This window comes from Sarcophilus harrisii, chromosome 2, assembly GCF_902635505.1.
Source record: "Sarcophilus harrisii chromosome 2, mSarHar1.11, whole genome shotgun sequence".
NCBI lineage: Eukaryota > Metazoa > Chordata > Mammalia > Dasyuromorphia > Dasyuridae > Sarcophilus > Sarcophilus harrisii.
In genome coordinates, this window is record NC_045427.1 from 240,489,456 (window position 1) to 240,511,896 (window position 22,441).

The 22,441-nt window shown below is 35.9% G+C and overlaps 1 protein-coding gene across 1 annotated transcript in view; it reads left to right on the forward strand.

Moving 5' to 3' along the window:
• Positions 1-22,441, forward strand: part of CDH4 (cadherin 4) — a 1,212,105-nt gene that overhangs the window by 1,143,278 nt on the left and 46,386 nt on the right. Inside the window, exon 9 of the mRNA XM_031949243.1 lies at positions 12,762-12,947. Coding sequence (XP_031805103.1) covers positions 12,762-12,947 — 186 coding nt within the window. The remainder of the gene's footprint in view (positions 1-12,761; positions 12,948-22,441) is intronic.

Sequence of the window (22,441 nt, forward strand, 5' to 3'; positions counted from 1 at the left end):
CTGTGGGCCACTATTTCATTCCTTGAGAATAGAACTAGAAACAATGAATAGAGATTTCAAAGTAGCAAAAGTAGTCATAATATAAGGGAAAACTTCCTGATAATTAGAGCTGTAGAAAGTGAAATGGGCTTCCTTGAGGAGGTAATGATATTCCAAACATAGATATGAATGACTATTTATCAGATACGTTGTTAGGGGAAGAGAGTTCTTGTTCAGATATAGGTGCTGCCAGATAGTCTCTGATGTCCCTTCCAATTCTGAGATTCTATTAGTTATCTCTAATAAATATCATTTTATTGAAATTGACCTATCATTCTATGCCTTTAGGATGTGAGCATCTTGAATACATCATATAGTATATTAACTATTCCTCTAAGATTTGTGTCAATCATGAATGAGGCAAAGCTATGTCTTGATACTCCATTCCATTTCTCTTAATGGGCCTTGAAATATGTTCAATAATTATTTATCAAATTGCTTTAATTAAGGTTGCATTTTTCTATCACTCCTTATAGTAGTTTTATGTCTAGGCTATAAAAGACCAACAGCAATCATCAATAAACAAAAGATCTGGTAGATTTCATGTGGAGTCCAGCAATGCTGCTCTATGGATCTCACCCCAAATCCTCCTTTATGCTAATTAAGAAACTAATCTAGAGACTGGGATTTCTGGCCACAGGATTGAGTTTGGTAGAGAAGGCCCACATATGCAGATGAGATGAATACTACCTCATGGGGATTGGTTTAAGTTTGAATCCAAGGATTATGGTTTAGACAAGAAATTCAGTTCCAACACCCTTAAAATTCTTCTCATCCCAAATATCTGCCTTGATGTCCCAAAGGATATATGAGAAGCTTTTCCTGTGCCTTAAGATCTGAAAAAATTAAATTAAAAACTCATTATGTCTCAGGGAAGGTTAATAAGAAAATCCTAAACTAGATTTATCAGCTTAAGGCCCTTCTTTATGAAACTTTATTAAAGTTTCATGAATTAAAATAGACTCTTCCATATAAACTTCACCAAGAAGTATTGGAGGAAAGTGACAGAGAGGCTTTCAGGGACACGTGATTCACAATAGACCATAAAAGCATGGAGCTCAGATGTTTAATGATGGGAAATCACTTTTATTGATCACACTGAGGCTCCTGTTGGACATAGGTGATGGTTTAATGATCATGGATATGAAAGGAAATTAGTTGGTTTAACACAAACTATGAGCTTGTTCCTACAGCTGATATCTCTGTTATATTTTAGCCAAGGTGACATTTGAAAAATGGTAAAGCTTATATGGAGACTTTTACCCATATGACCTAATAATCTGATCTACTTCCCTCTCCCTATTTTTCAATATGATTTCAAGGTGAAATGAGATTTGTGTTCTCGTAAATGTGAGTGCTCCCTCCAGTGGTGCGGATAACAACCTCAGCCACACTTTCAAATACCATACAACTGGTTCATGTCCAGCATAAATCCTCCACATAGAGTCCAAACATCCCACTGAGGATCTTTTAGGTGTGTTTCTTTTTAATATTATGAAGTTTAGTGGTTCAGCATATGGGTTGTGCATTTATTATCTCCGGCTCTCGCTCTATGACCAGCCAATCTCCTTTTCTTATGATGTGTCTCTTTGATGATCCTTTTTATACCATTTCTTGTACACAGTTCATCATCAGCTACATCCTGCAGTCTTTTTTTCTGCACCTATCTTGTTTCTTCTCATTGCCCTTTGGTGACCTGCAGTTTTGATTCTTTGCAGGATGCAGTATTCCATGAATCACAGCAATAAAACATCACTGAAATATCAAATCCAACTCTACCTCTTGTCTTCCTAGCTTGCTTCAAGATTCAGCTCAAATCTTAATTTCAAGAAGCCTCCCCCATCTTCTCCACTGTTAGTGTCTTCTCTCTGATGCTACTCTTCATTTATGCTGTCTATTACATGTACAATTTGTGGGTGGGTGTTGTCTCTCCTCTCTCCCCCATCTCCACCTCATTTAGATTTTGGATTCCTTGAGAACAGGGACTGTGTTTTTGCCTGCCTTTGTATCTCAAGTACTAAACACAATGCCTGCCACATAGGGATACACACACACACACACACACACACACACACACACATATGCTTATTAATGGGCTGACTAACATTAAGAGTGCTAGTATTGGAAAAAAATTTTTGTTCATCTGGGAAATAGCTAAGCAAGATGTAATACATGGATGAAATAAAATATATACTATAGTGTAAAATAAAAACCAATGAATGTGATAGAAAAGCATGGGGCAGCTTATATAAATTAATGTACTGTAAAGAACAACCAAGAAGACAATTTACGTAACCAATATAAATTTAAATGAAGAGAACAACAAACAAAACCAAATGTTGCAAAATTATAATGATGAAGTTTTATCTCAAAAAAGAGATATGAGAAGGTACCTTCCTCCTCTTCTTTATACAGATAGGCAACTGAATTCATGGAATACCACATATATTGCCAGATATTCTCAATATGTTTGATTAGTTTTGCTAAACCCTCATTTTTCTTGTTAATAAAAAACTAAACCTGGGTCATGGGGCAAGACACGTGTAGAAACAAAGGCAATATAAAAGACAAAAGGAATCAATAATATTTACTTTTAAAAAATAAAAGATGAGTTTTTATTTCAGTGAGAAGCTTAGTGTTGTTGAAAGGGCTTACAACTTCCCAAATACAGTGTTTCTACCCTCTTCATCCCAGTTAATTCTGTACCCAATTTTCCATCTGCAGTATCTATCCAAAATATGTGTGTTAATAAGCTAACTAAATGAGCTACCCATAAAAATTACATATGGAAATCTGGATAATAAGCATTTTTCATCCATTTGCATTTTCTTTTATGGACTATTCCTTCACAATAGCCCAGGAAAAGCATTCTTAACCTGGAGTCTGTGAACTTGTATAAGGAAAAATTCATTTTTATTTTCACTAACCTCAAAATGAAATTGAGCATTTTCTTCATTTACAAATTAAGGCAAGAAACATGATTCTGAGAAGGACTCTATAGCTTTCACTAGACAGTCAAAGGGGTCAATGACACAAAAATACTTAGGAAATATTGGCCTAAGAAGTATAATAAAATGGGCATAGATAATTGAAAAGGACATTAGAGAATAATTACTATAAACCTTTCATTTAATGACTGAGGAAACTGAGGCTCAATGAGGAGAAGAACTCAGTTCAAATCTCTTCAAATATTTACTGGCTCTGTGACATTGGGCAGGTCACTTATCATCTCTCTACTTCAGGTTTCTTATCTTTTAAATTGGGATAATAATATCTCATAGGACTATTGTAAAGATCAAATGAAATAACATGGAAATACTTTGCAAACCTTAAAGTGTCATACTAATGCTAGGTATTATTATCAGGGTTTCATTCACAGGAGAAACAGTAAATTCTGTTCACAATTCTATACAAATGAAGTAGGGAAAAGGCTTGTCTTCTTTTGCAGATATGTTTGATCCAGAAAGAGTGAAATACCTAATTTGGGAGGGGGGGGGGTAGTGATTCTAAAGAGTTCAAAAATTGTCTATGAAGTTTTGCTCAAAGTCCCTCCTTGTTCGTCCAATTCCTACTTTTTGTATTCTTCCAAGTTGACTTTTATAATTTCATAATAGACAAATGGTCAAGACTGTCTCAAGTTTTGCCCCAGTCCAAACCATCCTTCCCCCAGAGATTAAGCCAATATTCCTAAATCCAAGGTCTAACTATGTCTTTCCCTTGTTCAGAAGGCAACAGTGACTCCATTATTGTCTCCAGGATAAAATACAGGCTCTTCTGATTGAAACTCCACTACTTGATGATAGTAATGATAAATAAGAAAGGACCCCATATATTAAAAATATAATATTTGATAATGTTAATAACAATATTTGTAAGAACAAATTACTATAAATAAAATATTTACTTTGGGTGGTTGTCCTTCAGTCTTGAAGAGGAACAAAATGACATCACTATGTTAGAGTTGAGTTACATTGTATCCGCCTATGGCTGATTAGACCAATATCAGCTCAGAATGCTCTGCCACAGGTCAGACACAAATGGTCCCTATGAATATTTAGGGTAGACTTTGCATATCTCACATTTCTTCTGAGATAATTCATTTCTGATTTGCTTATCTTCTGATGAAGGCGTGCCATGCTGGGCAGTCCTATGCCAGTGTCTCCCATGTCATACAATTCTAAAGTCCTCAAGAGAGCCTTGAGAGTTTCTTTATATTGCTTTTTCTGACCATTTTTTGAGGGCTTGCCCTGTGTGAGTTCTCCATAAAATGATCTTTTTTTTTTTTTTTTGCAAGGGTACATTTAGCATTCAAATGTGACCAACCCAATGGAGCTGTGCTCTCTGCAGTAGAACTGTAATGCTGGCAGTTAAGTTTGAGAAAGGACCTCAATGTCCGCTATCTTATTCAGGTCATCTAGGTGACCTAGTGATTGGGAAAATTATAGCATTTGAATGTAATATTATTGCATTAAAATAAACAATACATTTTTTAAATTCAGAAAAACATGCAAAGTCTTAAGTGAATAGCAATCCCACCAGATTGCCAAAGTTAAAAGACACATCCTTCCTTTCTATTTATAATCAATAATTAAGCTATTTCCTCATGGGATATTTGGGCAAGGGTCTGGTTTGGTTATCAAAATAAACGTATCAGTAAATTTTGTTTCTTTAAAAATACAAAAAAGCTTGTAGAAGTAGTATGCTCTCCAATGAAGCACCCTTTAGGAAAAGACAAATGTCAATAACACAAAAAGTAGGGATAGGACAAGACAGGAAGGAATTCTGCACAGAACTTTATAGACAATCTCTGAGCTCTTTAAAATCTCCACCAAAAAAAAAAAAATAGGCATTTCACTCTTCTTGGATCAGACATATCCGTAAGAGAAAATAAGCCTTTTCCTTACTTCATTTAAAGGGATTTGCTGAGCTCCCTAGGAAGTGATGAATTGGGGCCTGTGCTGACTTTCAGCATTTGAGTGACGCCTCAGACAAGGTGCTGGAGATGCACAATTGTAACACCATTTTATCTCCCCTCTCTTATTGCTTTCTCTCCTCACCATACACTTAGCAAATTTAAATCCAGTAAGAAAATTCATGAGTGAGTCTTCTTACGACCATGGCAAATGATTGCCCTGCCATGCCTAACTCAGCTAGTGTTATTAGACCCCGGCATTATGAAGAATCCTTCCATTTCCAACAGGCCATTTGGATTATTTGTTTTGAGGTTAACAGTGAAGCCTCAATAGCAGTGTCATAATAAACACACAGCCCTCCTAATGTATCCTGAATCCGGCTGTTCAAATGCTCTTTAGAAATATACCATCTTTTGCTGTATAACCATTTGTTTCCTAAACCTGAAACCAACGGAGAGGAGAGAAGATGGGAAATGAAATCTTCACTCAACTTGTAACATAAGAGCAGCAGCTGTTATCAGCTCTACATTTTAACGAATGTCGTTGCTTCTGAGGCTTATGATAGTATCTTTTATTGTTGAGTATAACCATTGTTAAAGGTCACCATTCCATAGGCTGTATCACTCACGGCTAGAGAAGATCCCACTTTGGATAAATTCACAATTTTTCTTCCTAACAAGGTGATTGTATCAGGATTTGAATTTCAAGAGTGCCAGGCTATAGATTAAAGCCCTTTGTATATCAGAATCCAAGCTGGGTCCTGGCAGCTTCAGGATTTTGACTCAAGCATTTAAGGTCCCAAAGTCAAGTGAGTTGATTAAAGAAGTTCTTTAGAGGCTTTGAAATATGATAAAGTACAACATTCCTCTATGGGGTTAAATTGGAATTTCTTTTTCTCTTGACAAAGTCATATGCTTTTTTTAAAAGACTCATAATTTTAATCTTCTTCTTAACCTTTCATATGAACATTGAAATGGCCCCTTTATGGGGGGGTGATGCTTTTTTGAATTGAACATATGCATTTTATAGGCTTTAAACTGTTATCTATGACACGTTTGGTATGGAAATTGTTGTCTCCCTAGAACTCAGTGGCTTAGTACCACTTTTCAATATATCTTTTTCTAGGAAGGATTATTATGTTTTTAGGGCAATAAATAGATGTAAATATAAATATAGATACATGCATACAAATATATGTGGATGAAGCTGGAGTAGGGTGAGTGTGAAGGTAGATCTGCATTTCTAGAAGTGTTTCTGCCAGCAATTGCTTATATCTTAGAGTCCTAGGGAATTGCCGGAGGCATTTAATGACTTGTCCAGGATCACAGAGTCATTGTGTGTCAAAGGAAAAATTATAACCCAGATCTTTCTGAGAAGAGCAAATATATATATATATAACCATGTACTTGTGATATTCATATATATACATATACATGTATATATGTATTATGTGTATGTGTATTCATCCCAAGAAGATCTTTTCTCATCATCTCACATGAAGAAATTCTTCATGAAAATTCATGTGGGAAACTTGGGGCACTTTTATACAAAGGTTAGAATAAGAGATTTAGACTTTTCTATGTTGTCTCTGGACTTTTCAAATTCACTTTAGATTGATGGTATACATTCTTAGATAATTGCTATCTTCTCTATGCAATCCAGATGTCTCAAAAAGGTTTTGCCATTAATCATTTCATCAATAAGAATTTAGTAAGTGAGTGCTTGATATGTGCCAGCTATTGTACTAGGTGCTGGGAATACAGAAGCAAAATATATATATAATAGTTCCTGCCTTCAAGGGGCTTATATTGTTTCAGAGGAGACAATGTGCATTCATCTGTACTTCTTTGTACGTCTTCATCATGCCCCTAGGAGAATCATCTTTGGAAAATCTCATCATCTCACAAGGTAGTATTTATTAGTACCCACTACACTTCCAATAAGAGAATAAAACCAAGAATTGTCAAACCTTCCTTTAAGGAAGGGATTCAGCATAGTTATATCCATATTTCCTACTTTGCTACATTCACTTGGACTTCTCCACCGTGCTTCTTTTCACCTCTCCTTTGCTGTTGTCTTCCTCCATTAGATTGTAAACTCTCTGTGGATAGAATGTCTCTTTTTGTATTTTTATCCCCAGTATTTATCACAGTGCCAGGAACATAATAGATACTTAATGTTTATTGAAAAATTGACTGAAATAAGGATCTGTAAATAAGGATCTGCATTTATAACTGAGTAGGAAGGGATCTCCCAGAGTTTTCCTTGTGTTTTAACTAAATATTGAAGGAAGCCAGGGATTCTAAGAAGTGGTAGCAACAGGGGGAAAGTATTTCCTTGATGTTTCCACAAGCTTCCCTGCATGAACCTGACTTCCATATTTATTTGCTAGGAGAAGAGAAAATCTTGACACAACTTACAGCTCTCCTGACCACCTTTCCAAGGGTCATTGCTACATCTAAGAATGCTTCCCAGGATCTCAAACAATTCAGCTACATCTTTCCCAAACACTAGCAGCTCCCTTGGATCTTTATTACTTTGCATAAGTAACTTGATCTGCTAGAACAACAGCAACTAATCTGTTAACAACTATTGGCAAACTCCAGCTCTTCATCCTCTTCAAATCGCATACCATGTAAATGGCCATGCTAAGTGCCCAGATACAGCACTCCTGCTAACAGCTGGCTCTATCTCTTTCTGTGGTGCTGATCAATTCACTATACCCTTCTATGGTGGTTCTTTCCCTGATGCTGATATCTTAGATTGCAGTGCTGGAAAGAAGAGTATAAAATAAATACAGCAGGTATATAGCATCAATTTGCTTCTTCCATTTTGCTGGACAGAGTGTCTGTCTGTCTGAAATGTGTTCATATTAAATAACAGTCAGACTCAGTAATTTGGAACTAGCTTCTCATCTCTAGCTCTCTGGGAATTCAGTATTATCCAGTGCTTTCCCTTCCCTGCCTCCCATTCACATCCAAATGTTTCTCTGTATCTGATGGAAAGTGATGACCAAGACAATAATAAATAAGTGGAGGGCTCTAGGGTTACATAACTCCGGTGTAATTAAATTGAATGTAACCTGGAAATCAAAACAAATTACTTATCATAAGAACAATTTATGACTTCAGACAGCCCAACTCTGGAGGAATGAAAGAGAAACACGATGCAAGGAAGGGAGCGGGGCAGGGAAAGGAAACGACATCAGTTAAGATAAATAGAATAGGTTTCCATACTAATGGTAAATCGCCAGTGCAATTATTTATCTTGTAATGCAAATACAAATGGAACAATATTCTGCAAAATGGCTGAAGAGCAATATTAGAAAGGAGGCTCAGAAAATGAGAAACTGCATAATGCTGCTATTAAAAATGAAGGTAAATAAAAATTAGATGAGCCAAAATAAACGCTTCACTGAAAAACCAGAATCTGACAGAGCCTGTATGAGGTAATGTTCCACCATCAGCAGAAGGTCATTAATGGTCATCACCCTGAGTACAGATATAGGTAGTTATGATCAAATATCTAAGCGAAGAAAAGATGGGTTTCTTTGCTATATATCCACAGTAATTGCTGTTTGGGGAAGGACAATGGAGTATATAACATTGGCTCTCTGTCCCTAATCCTAAATTATGTTAGGACCAGAGAGGTAGTTGTATGAAATAAGTTTGAATGACTCCAGACTGCCATTCTCTAGGACCAGATATAATTTAGTTTAAAACTTTAAAGGGCTCAAGGTAGAAATTCAAGGCCATAGCAATGATCTGAGATATGCCTCTGAGTTTAACATTCTCACTTCAGCTAAAATTCCAAAATATATGAAATCTCAGCTATAAGTAAGTGAGCCAGGCCACCCAAAAAGGTCCCAGTGCCCATCAACATGTCATTGCTAGCTTGTCAAACCACATGCAACTAACCCAATGGGAGAGAATCCACACAGATTCACTGGGAAAAAAATCCTACTTAACTAATCTCTGATTTCTCTGGGGGAGACTGCAGAAGGGATCAATAATCAAACTGTGCACATGGCACAATCTAATGCTTTTCAAAAATCTTTTGACAGTTTTTTGGTAGCTGAAAATTCAAATTGGGGCTAGGCATAGATAAAGAACTTATAATATAGCAGAAAACAAAGAGCCAGGAAAACCACTGCCAGTCCAGAGGATAAGTAAGTAGAAACCTACTCTTCTACTCTTCACAACAGACTAGATTGACCAAGGTGGGAGACAAAGGAGGGGAGAGATATCAAAGGATTTTGCTAATCATAGATTTAAAATGAGTTATGTTTATGGATAAGGAAGGCAAATGGCCATTAGAGGAAGGAACCTAAAGGGCTCTCGTTTGGTATGGTGTAAGTTAGTTTGTTGCTGGAAGAGAAATAATATATTTTGGCTACAGAGACTATATGTGCAAACAAAAATTGTCACATAAAAGGTGGCAGGATCGAAAACAGGCATTTCAAAGGGAACCTTGGGATCAGTGAGAAAGAATGTAAAGCAATATAATAATTTGTAATCAACACATAACTACATATATGAATCTTAAAACAAGTAATATCAACTCGGGGTTTCTTTAATTCCTCCTATACCTTAGATGAAAATTTTAATAACTAAAATTAAATTACTACCCAAGAAACGAATGATACTTATTCAGTAACAGTAGACTAGAAGGTATTTCCATTAAGATCTTTGTTGGATGAGGGGGTAGGGGGATGGGTACCAGGAAACAAGAGCTTTGAAAGGCACTTGAAGGCTCCCAAATATTTAGAGATTTGTTATTTCTTATTGCTTTTGACTGCTCTTTCCTATACATATTGCTCACACAGCTACCACCTTAATTCAGGTCTTTATCACTTATTACCTAGACAGTTGCAATGGTTTCCATTTAGATTCCCTAAGAGGTTCTCAAACTCCAACCCATCATCTACAGTTGCCAAAGGGATTTTCCTTTAGAGCAGCTATGACCCTATCACTCCCCTTTTCAAAACTTCTGTGGCTCCATATTGCCTCTAGGATCAATTGTAAATCACTATGATTTTTAAGCCCTTTACAATTTAGCCTCCATCCATCCTTCTAAACTCATTATTCAGTACTTTCTTTACCTGATTTCTTTACCCACCCTGGCCTTCTCTGTGTTCTTAACATATGGCATTCCATCTTCCATCTCTGTCTCTGTACACTAGCTATTTCCCATGCTTCAAATAGACTATTTATTAGCCTGTGATTCATACAATTCAATCCAGTAAATGTAAACATTTATTAGATGCTTATTATATGCCAGGCATTATGCTAAGTGCTGGAGATATAATTAATAAAAAGAAAGAGAGTCCCTGTCTTCAAGGAATTTACAATCTAATGAGGGGAGGCAACATACAAAATGAAGAAAGAAAGATGATGGGTAACCAAGGGTGCCTGGAATAGGGGCATTTTATTCTGTGGAGTTGAAACCAGATGAGAATGAAGAGATTCCTCTCTTCCAGCAAGGTACAACTTAAGCATTACCTTCCAGATGAATATTTTCTTGATCTTTCCATCTCCTATTACCCTCCTTCCTCTACCTTGTGGTTAATTCTATAGTCTTTATTTTAAATATACTTATATATTCACATGTTATCTTCCCATGATAGAATGTTAGCTCCTTAAATGCAAAGACTATTTAATTCGATTATTGAATTAATTGCCTAGAATATTGACTGGAAAAATGCCGTAGTACTTTATAAATACACATTGATTATTTTTGCTCACTGTGTGCTAAAACCTGACAAATTTCTCTCTCTCTCTCTCTCTCTCTCTCTCTCTCTCTCTCCTTTCCTCTTCTTTCCTCTCCTTTCCTCTCCTCTCCCTCTCTCTCTCTTCCTTTCTTTTTTTTTTTTTGATATATTGACTTAGAACTCTAAGAATCCTGTCTACTCCCTCTCTATTCTTCAGTTTTTCAGACCTATTTATTCTTAGGTTCATTTGTCTTTTCTGCTACTTCTCTATCTTACTCACCAAGAGTGGTCATTATCCACATCAAGTTTTTGGTGTAAAAGATAGGAGTAATGGAGACTTGTCCCTTGCCCTCTTCCCAGTGACTATTAGCCTATCTTTCTGGCCTTTAAAAACCTCATTGGTTCTACAATCTATAGGACTAGTGAGAAAAATTATGAAAAATCTGTGATCAGATGAATGATTAAAACCCTAACTTGGAAGGCCGTGAAATTTCATATCCTGGGGAGTCTAAAAAAGACATAGCTATGTCCATCTGTCAGGACATGGCTAAACAAAGCTGGAGAAGCAAATGTAATGATATATTCTTGTATCATAAGGAACAAAAAATATGAAATTTTTGAAGTACCCTAGGAAGACTTATATGAACTGATCCCATGAAGTAAACAGAACCAAGAAAACAATATATATTACATAATGCTGAAGTAATATAAATAAAAATAACAGTAAAATGAAGATAGATTCTATATAATTGTTATACTAGTCTTTGCCCTAGGGAAGAGAAAACTTTTGGTGCAAGGATAGGCAACTCTATATGTGTAATCTCTCATATATTATCAGACGTTGCTCTCTTTGTTGGATGTTGTGTTGTTGTTGTTGTTATAAGGGAAGGTTCATAGGATTTGAGGTTAGGAAGATGATATATCTAGAAATGATTGAAATTAGAAATAAAAAGGATCAGTAAAATTGAGAATATGTAAATAACTAAAAATTTAAATAGTATACCTTCATTTCCCTGTCCTCTAACCTCCCAATCTCCATTCCTACCCTCACTCTAATTCTGCCTGACATAATTTAAGCAGTATACATCCTAGAGCCTGGAATAGAATAGATTCCCCCTTCTCCTAGTTTTCTGATTCTGCTTTATCAGTTTTTTCCCTGGGAGACAAAGATTAGAAAGTAGTGAGAACTGTGATAAAGAGAAGGGAAATGGATTCATGCAGTGTATTAACCTTGTAAATGGAGAGGAGAGTGGATAAATAGACTAACAAATAGCTTAGATAAAAGTTCTTTCCCAAGACATCTCAACAAGTTCTCTAAAAAAGGGTTTCACTGACAGTGACAACAGTGCTGGCCTAGGAATCAGGGGACCTGGGTTCAAACCTCAGATTTGTTGCTTATTGCCTCCATGGCCTAAGGCTAGCTATTTTACTTTTCTTGATTTCATCATCTGTAAAGTGAATTCTCAATGAAGGTCCAAAAGAATAAATAATTAATCATGCTTTCTCTCTTATAGCAAAAAAGAAAGAGGCCTACCAAGGCAGAATATGATATGCATTAATTCAAACAGTCACTGATGAAGGTGTTTTGTTTATTTGTCATTTGGGTGGGCATTTTTTTGGTCATAAGTGGTTGAGAATTGAATATGATGTAGAAACAAAAGGCATTAAAAAAAAGACTAAAAGTAAAATAAGGGATTGGATAGATATCTCTAAGGCTTTTCTGGATAAGTCTAGTAAAAGTCAACCTCAAAAGTAGACTTAAAGGGGGAGAAAGTCATCAAAGTACAGCCTAAGATGAGAGAGGGTGGCAGGGAGGTTGTTTTGGTGGTGGAAATGATAGAAAGTCATGAGCTAATTATGTATGAATCTCAGATCCAGTTGATTTATCTATGTCACTAACTGGCCACCAATATCACACTCTGATTCACCACCTGTACAAAAAAGGATAGCTCTCAGTAGAGAGAGAAAAAAGACAAACTCTGCAAACTTCATGATTTTATCCAGATAGCATCACGCTCCTTTTGACAGTGTTACCTCTAACATTTGTTAAGTTGGACTCTTGATTCTGACATATAACTATCCCTTTCCCTACCTTGCAGTATGCTGGTGAAGTCCCAGAAAATCGAGTGGAAGTTGTAGTAGCCAACCTCACTGTGATGGATCGAGACCAGCCTCACTCTCCCAACTGGAATGCTGTCTACCGTATCATCAGTGGAGACCCATCTGGACATTTTAGCATTAGAACAGACCCTGTTACCAATGAAGGAATGGTCACTGTTGTAAAGGTGGGTATCTATTCTTCTCCTCATCTTTTGTAGCCATTTTCCCAAATGTCTCCAAGCTACTTCTGCTGTTCAGTCCCATATAATATTGTAGACTTAGACTAGTTTTTGAGAGACCTATATTTTAGCCCTGATTCTGGCGCTAATTCTATGGAACTGGGTAATACGATGTAAATTGTTAAACATATCTTGAGTACTCACTCTGTGCAAAGCACTAGAGATAAAAAGACAGAAATAAAATACTCCTCAAGATATTTACTTACTTGGGGAGGGAAAGACAATATATACACAACTAAGTAAATACAAAACACTTATAATGTTTTTTTTTTTTTCAAAATGGATGAAGAACTAAATTGGGAGATCAGAAAGGCTTCATGTAAGAGGTGGCCCTTGATCTATGCTCTGAAAGAAATCTAGACATTTTCTGAGGTGTAAGAGAAGAGAAAAGGCATTATAGAAATGCAACACAACATGTGCAAAAACTTGGAGGCAGGAAATAAGGTTTCATGTACACTTTTCCCTTCTGGGACTCAGTTTACTCATCCATAAACTGATAGGGTGGGAATAGACTATTTCTGAGATTCTTCTCAGCCTTGATAGGCTGAAATCAGCTATCAAATGGACTAGAAAAGGGAAGTCCCTATGGAATTATTCCTGTACTTCTTTAACTCTCCTAACGCTTATCAATGTGAAATGTGTCAGCCTAAACTGCAAAGTATAATAGATTTGTTATGTAGACCCAAGCAGGAGATGGGATTTTGGTATCATTTCTAGACCATGGTGAGGGTCCCCTAACCACAAAAATTTACATTCTCACAGATAAGGAAATTGAAGGAGGAGAAGTTACCTACCCAAGATGATATAGATTATAGGAAATATGATTTGCACCCAAGAACCCTGATGCTAAATCTAGCATGCTCATTACGATGGGTGTATTAGTAAATGCTTAACAACCAACTCCCAAGGGAAAACACATACATACACACACGTGTACGCACACACACACACACATACATACACACACACACACAACCTTTTAAGTGTAATCTGTGTTTTGAACATTTTCTGTATCACTTTTTCAAGTTAAGACAATGAATCAAGCTCTGATTTGTAGCATTTGCTGGTTTTCAAGACGTAAATATTCACATTAAAATTTAACAATCAGCTCTTGAGCCAACATAAGCTAACTCCATCATACGTCCAGTTATCATTGTTTGTGTATAATTTTCTCTTAGAAAAACTGTTTAAGTCTTCTGGAAAATAGCCTCCATTTAAATTATCTGGAGGCTTCATGATTTACCCATTCCATACTTTCTCAAATTCAGTGTAGTACATGATATCAGGGAGGAATATACTCTGTCACTATCCTTACCTTCCTTAAAAAGGTGGGGGGCAGCTAGCTGGTGCAATAGATAGAGCACCAGCCCTGAAATCAGGAGGACCTGAGTTCAAATCTTCCTAGCTGTGGGACCCTGGGCAAGTCACTTAATCCCAATTGCTTCAGGAAAAAAAAAATGGGGAGATGAGAAGAAGAATTCTGGAACCAGAAATCTAAAGTCTTTCCCACTGCCATTCTGGCCTTCACCATACAGGCTGATAAGTGGGGCCAGCCTAGCCATCTGCCTCTGTGATTATTATTCTGCACAGTCAGGGCTTAGCTACATTGGTGGGACACTCTGTGAATTATTTCCCAGATAAGAGTCCTACAGATGTTTCCACAGATTATGAAGAGCGCAAGGAAAGTTTGAATAGGTGGCTGTGATCCAGGGGTGTGTGCCCTCCATGTACTATGCACTGCAACTGAAAAGAATTATTTATGCCTCTGCGAACAAAAACCTGCTCCTGTTTGAAAAGAGTGACCTTCACATACCAAAAATGGAAAAGAAAAGGAGACAGAGGCCAATAAAATATGACTCTGGTTTTTAAAGGGGAAAGGGAATGGGGGAAACATTTCAGAAAGACTAGGGAAACAACTGCTTTCTTAAAACAGAGAATCAGCAGTGCACAGTATGTGAACTCAGTCTATTAAGACACTGACACTAACAAGGACATTGAGCTGAAGAATAGAATGATTCTGTAGATTCATAGAGTCCTAGAATTATCATCATCATTTACATTTGTATAGTGCCTACTGTGTGCCAAACTTTTAGATTTACAGAAATCATTTCCTTTAATCCTCAAAACAACCCAGGGGAGTTGGGATAGATGCTATTCTTATCCCTATTTTATAGTTGAGGAAACTGAGGAAACAGAAGTGACTTGATCAAAGTCACATAGTAAGTTTTTAAAGCTAGATTTGACCTGAGGTCTTCCTTACTCCAGGCCCATCCACTGTGCTTACCCACCATGACACCTGACTGACATGGAGTCATAGGATAAAATCTCAGAATAGAGCTTTAAACATGAAAGAGGATTCCAAAAATGCCTTCCAAAAATTTTGCTAGCAATTTTTTCCTTCAGCACCTTCCAATATGTGTGTATAGCTATATGTATCTGTGTGTGTGTGTGTGTGCGTGTGTGTGTGTGTGTGTGTGTACGTACATATGAAAGGGTAAAGAAGGAAAGGACTGATAGCAGAATTATTTAGAAGGCATTTTTTTAGTCCCTTATTCTAAGATTCTATCCCATGATTCCCTAGACACCTAGATAAAGCAATCGATAGAGCACTGGGCTCTATGACTATTTATATAATCAACACCAGGTGTTTGATTTTTTTTTATATGAAGCAAATTAATCAAAAGAAAGTAAATGACTCTATAAGCTGCTTTTAAAAAAAAAAGAAAGAAAGAAATTGAAGGTAGAGAATGGCAGCAGGAGAGACTCCTAATCTTCAGATGGATATATCACTAGGATTGACTTATGTTTGGGATTGGTCATCATACTTGATAGACTAGGAGTCTATCTATGTGATATAATTTGAGTGGTTCCACAAAGCCTCTCAAACCAAAATATCTCCTTCATTGTAAGCCACAGTACCTAAAGTCTTCTATTACAATACATTCCTTTGTTTTTGATATATAGTGGTACAACCAATTTGAGATGTCCAAAGGCAGTTAGTGATATAGATCTTTTTAGTTCAAGAGAGAAATCAGAGCTGTACATGTAAATATGAAAGTCATCTGCCTAGACATAATAGATGAACCCATGGAAACTGATAACAACACAAATGAAAAAAAGAAGAGGGCCCAGAAAACAATCTTGTGTGCATTCATGGTTAGTAGATATGAATGGGATGAAAATCCAGCAAAGAAGAAAAGGAGTAGTCAGACAAATAAAAGGAGAACCAGGGGAGAACAGTATCATGAAACCCAAGAGAGGAGAGAGTGTACAAGAAGAAAGTGATCAAAAATACTAAAGGTTGCAAAGAGGTCAAGAAGAATGAAAACTAAGCAAAGGCCCTTTAGAGAATATTGATAACTTTAGAAAGAGCAGTTTCAATTGAATGATGAAATTGGAAGTCAGATTGCAGAGGATTTAGAAGAAGAAAACAAAGAAAGTGGAGACATCCAGCGTAAATGTCTTTCTCAAGGCGCTTAGCCAAGAAAAGAAGACATATAGGAAAATACTAGAAGGAAAATCAGTTCAAGTGATGGTTTTTAAGGATGGGTTAGATTTCAATAGGTACTTTAATGGAATAAAATATAATCTTCTTGAAGACAAGGATTATTTTTTATCTCATATCCCCCCTACCTATTTTGCACACAGTAGATGGTTAAGCAGTGCTTATTAAACTGAATTGAATTTCTGCAAGATGGTAGGTAGTTAATAAATGTTTGTTAAGTTAAATGTATATCACTTAGTAGAATATATGTGCATGTGTGAGTGTGTGTATATATATATATATATATATATTAGACAGATATGTATATACCTACCCACACATACAATTTAACTTTCATACATACATACAATTTAACTTTTCATGTCTATTTAAAACCTGTAAAGATGTTTTTCTCTCCCCCTTTCTCTTCATATATAAAAAAATCAATCTGAAGAAATACTTCTTGGTATAAACAATGGATCTGCTTTTAAGTAAACTGAAGTTAAATACCTGAACTAGCATCAATAGTTGAGATTTTTGTATTTATTGAATACTACTGTGCAAGATGCATTTACTTTTTTATGGTATGTAGCAAATCTGTTTCAGTGATCAATCTCTAACATTTAAACAATACCAAATTGTTTTAGGAATTATGCTATGTATATTTTTTGAGATCTGACATTATTAGAAAAATAGTGTCTAGACTAGACCCCCCCCCTTTATTCTCAGTTGTTTTCTATATTTCCCTAGAGATTCTTGATCTTTTTGTCTCCCTATGAATTTTATTATTTTTCTAGTTTTACAAAAGAAAGTTCTCATATTCTAGTATTTTCCAATTTTTATATAAAGTAATTCTATTACTGTTTTGTATGGCATTAAATAAGTATTGTGATTTAAATAGAATTATAATTTTTATTATATTGGTTCATCCTTTCCATGAGCAATTAATATATTTTGCATATTTAGACTTGTCTTTGTTTCTGTAAAAAGTGATTTGTAAGTTGAATTTATAGAGTTCTCATGTATATCTTGGTAGGTAGACTTCTAAATATTCTATATATGTTATAGTAATTTTAAGTGGAATTTCTCTGGATATTGAAAGGATGCTCCTCGGTTAAGGAATTACTGAATAACTTATGGCATAATGAACATGATTTGAAGCACTATTATACTGTGAGAACTAAGAAAAGATATGGCTTCAAACCAAAAGAAAAATTATGCCATATTATAAAAATGAATAACTTTGAAGGCTTTTGTAAACTGATAAACAATGAAAAGCCAGAAGAACAAGTTATACAATAACAATAACTTTATTATTGTTACACAATAACAACTTTGTTAAGCTATGAGAACTATGATACAATGACCATCTGGGATTCTAAAGTATCAAAGATGAAACATATTATCTACTTCCTGACAGAGGTGAAAATTTATCATGGAGGATGATTACATATGTGTATGTGTGTATACGTGTATGTATATATGTTGCATATGCATGTATATACACATGCATTGTGTGTATATATTTTGTACATATAAATATATGTGTGAATATACACATGCATATACATATACATAATAGATAGTCAATAGATTGACAATGCACATTTGTTATTTTTTTCCTATTTTTTAATGAAATGAGAATGGAAATAAGAGATACATTTTTGTTAATTAAAAAATTAATTGAGAAGTTAGTATTATAGGTGAACATTACATATACTTTCATATAGTTCATAATACTGTTTTGCTTAGTTTTTTTTTTGCTTTATTATAATAGACATCTTATGTAGTGCTAATCTGTATTTATAATTTATATAATATATAATATAATATATAATAATAATAAATATGTAATATTATATATAATATATTTATAATTTAAATTAATATAGGTTTTTATAACAACAACAATAATAATAATAACAGGACCTGAAAGAATACAGCCCCTTTGAAGAGAAGGCATTTCATTACAAAATGACTTTCAGTTTCTTCTTCAAAAGTTTATCTTAGGGGCAGCTAGATGATGTAGTGGATAGAGCACCAGCCCTGAAATCAAGAGGACCTGAGTTCTCATTTGGCTTCCAACACTTAACACTTCCTAGCTGTGTGACCCTAGGCAGGTCACTTAATCCCAATTGTCCCAGAAAAAAAAATAAAAAAGTTTATCTTAAAGGTGGAGTTAACCTTAAAGTATTGAGGTGGGAAAGGAGATTAGGGGTATAGGAAGAGGGGAATGTTCAGAGTTAAACAGGGGTCAGCTGTCCTAGAAACAAAATTCCAATTTTTCTGATTTTAAAGCTATTGGTCTTAAGCTGGATTCTGCCTCTACCTTAAACCCTACTCCCAATTCTCAGCCACTATAAAACCTTTAGGATATATACTCCTGGTAGGATTAGTGGCATTTAGCATTTTTATCTTTCATGGCTGTATCTATTAATTCTTGGTTATTCAGGGAGAAATAATTCAAATTAAAACCCAAGTAAAAATAAGATGATAGCAATTATATCCACCCCAATAATAGGGTTTATCTGAGCTTCAAGGCATCGCTAGTGCTGTCTACTGCTGTCAGCCTAATCAATAGGTAACATTTCTAGTGACATGAAGATGGAAAGCGTTAGCCTGGTGAGAAGAAGGAGATACAGCGGAACCAAAATGAGATTCCTTTCTGCTATCGGCTGACTGTTTTCTCGATGAAAGTCAACTCCCCCAGAGGAGTCCGCTATCCCTCACAGCCAGGCTTCGGTGAAATAGCTAGATTAGAATCACAGATAAGCAGGCACCACTTCAATCCAGGCAGCTCATCCACAGGTCCCATGGATTGTGCATAATAGAAAAGCTGTATTTATTATTTTTTTTAAACCAATGCAGTGTTTTTCTTTAAAAATTCAATTTGGAAGCTGTTTAAGACAAGCATCTTGTCTTGTCATGTTTCAACTCAGGAAGTATTCTCAAATTGGTACAAAGTTAATTTGTGGTTAAATCATCATTTTAGACATTTTCTCTGACTTATAAGTGAAAGGAGAACAAAAGGGTGGCAAAATTTCATCACAGCAAGTCGTGATTCAAATAAGCTTTGTTCTCCCTGACACTGGATTTAGAGATAGAATGGGTCTTAGAGATCATCCAATTCTACCTCCTGTTTTATGAAGTAGAAATTGACACCCAGAAAAGTTAGTGACAAGTCCAAAGTGACACAACTAATAAGTAGCAGAGCCAAGTTGTAAACCTCTGGACTTCAAAACCAGTGCTCTTTTTACTATGAAACATTAGCTTTTCATGGAGAGCACTTGGAGCTTATTCAGTGCCTGGCACATAATAAGCACTTAACAAATGCCTTTTCATTCATTTAATTTATTCTTTCAGGCCTTGCAATCATAATTTGCAACATCCCCAACTTAAAATAACCATCCCTCTTAAAAAAAAAAAAAAAATTGGGCTCTAGCTTTGAAAAGAACACATTCCCAGAATCCTTACTTGTTAGATCCTTGATTCCTTCTACTTCATTCTCTTGTTGCTTCCCTCATTTCCTAGAGACCAGTTTTAATGACACACTAAATTTCCAATGCTATGAAAAGCAGGGATCTGTCCACTTTTAGAGTGGCTCCTATTCTAAGTCACACAGTGACTCTAAGCTTTACACAGTCTGTGCACATGCAGCCACCAAACTCAGTTATATCTAGAGATGAAAATGCTACATGTGCACCAGAGTTGCAGGAAGAACTATCCAGTTTGGGCAGAAATGCAATTCTAAAGCAAGATGACTTTGCTGTTGCAAATTTAACCTTTGGTGTCCCTGCTACTATAACAGTGCTTTTAGAAGTAATTCTCCCTTCATCTTCATGGGAAATCCTTTATCTACAAGACATGTCCTTCTTGGCCCCAACTTTTAAAAACATCCTCCTTAGGCCCTCCCTAATTACAAAAAGGTGATATTGAAAAAAAAATTACTTTAATACATTACTTCATTCAATTCTCAAGACTTTTGTTAATCATTCATGTCCAACTTTTCATGGACCCATCTGAGGTTTTCTTGGCAGATATACTGAAGTGGTTTGCCAGCTTATTTTACAGATGAGGAAACTAAAGTAAACAGAATTAAGTGACCCACTCAGGTCACACAGCTAATAAGCATCTGAGATGGGATTTGAACTCAGGAAGATGTCTTTTTTACTTCAGGACTGGCACGACTCTCTGCTATACCACCTAGCTCCCCCAAATCCTCAAGACATTCCTGTGTAATTATTGTCTCCATTTTACAGATGAGGAAACTGAGGCTCAGGGAGGTTAAATGACTTGCTCAAAATCACATATAGTAAGTGTCTGACTCCAAGTATAGTATGCTTTCCATTACATTATGCTGCCTAATTCTCTATTCAATAAACTGTAAAATTAGTAGGACAAATTTTATCCCCTTACAGATGACTATACTGAGACTCAGAGAGGTTAATTAATTTGCTAATCACACAGCCAGTGTATGGAATAGCTAGGACTAGGAATAAACTCTTCTTACTCCATGTCCAAAATTTTTCTACATTATAGTTTCTTCCTAACTTTATAGAGCTGGTTTGAAAGACTATATCACATCATGAAAAAAGGATCTCAGGTCTGATTTTCATAATTTTTTGCCCCACTTGGCTATGCTACCCAAGGAGAATGCTTTGTCTTGGGCAATAACAATTTTAGCTTTAATAACTATAAATAAACTTTTGAAATTATAATCCCACAAATATAGAGCTAAACAGTCCTTAGAGATAAGATGGTTCACTCATCCATGCATTTTACAAATGAGGAACTGAGGCCAAAAGCAGGGAAGTAAAATGTCCAGCACTGCACAAATCATAAGTAGCAGAGCCCAAATTTCAACCCAGCTCCCTGGTTCTGAACCTAGTACTCTTTCCACTTCATAATTCTGTGACTAAAAGATCTGAATTTATTTTTATTTAAAAGACCAGAATTTATATAGCCTAGAGAGATTTGTCCCCTGCAAATTAGCCCTCCTTGGAAAACATCATATTTATTCTAATGTTAAGGCCAGTTTGAAACATTTAGTCTCAGTAACAACCATTTCTATAGTGTTTTAATCTATATGGGATCAGTTGGTATACTAGTAGTATATAAATTCTTAGACCCATATTACATATTAAGTGTTGGGGTTGGAATCTGAAACTAGCTCTCCTTCCTCCAAGATCAGTGCTTTTCCATTATACTATTCCATACTCCATTGACTCTCTTTTTGGGAATTTAACCCCAACTGCTCAATTGCAGTAGTGGGAAGAGGGGAACAGGAAAATGATAAGAAGGAATTGCTTAAATGTTCTCCTCTCTATTTCTCACCCACCAACCGGTTGCATTCCAGCAGTGACCTTGGATGTGATCTTGAGATGATAATGCGTAGCTTTGGGCAGCCCCAATTGATAGAAAATGGAAGGGAAAAAAAGCAAGCTGGGTTATGCTGTGGTCTCATTGGCAGGATATGATGCATTTAGCTCTGGGCTTCACAGCTCCAGTGACCCAAGCTGAGGTTTTACTGTGCCCAAACTCATTTAGACTTTTGAGAAGACTGGTTATCTTCACATCCGGGGGTAACTAGGCAGATTGTGGTGGGTGTAGCTGGCCTCCCTAATTGAAACTGTTGCAGCAAATTATCTATTGATTTCTCCATTACAAATATGTTTTATTTTACCCTCCTGTGATCTTTTATTGGCTATAACAGTTTTTTGGAAGGCCTTCCAGCTCAGAACAGTGATATAATTTTTAATGCACGACATACTACATTATTCCTTGTCCCCTGGGGAAGCAAACCAATAAATATAGGAGAAAGATCACTTGCCTTTACCAGCTTGTTCAATTATGACACCACCACAATTTTATTAAGCAATATATTCATCCTGTGTAACCTTCATCCCTCCTAATTCTCAGGAGGAGTCTTGAAGAAGGGCTTGCTGACTCTGGTTAC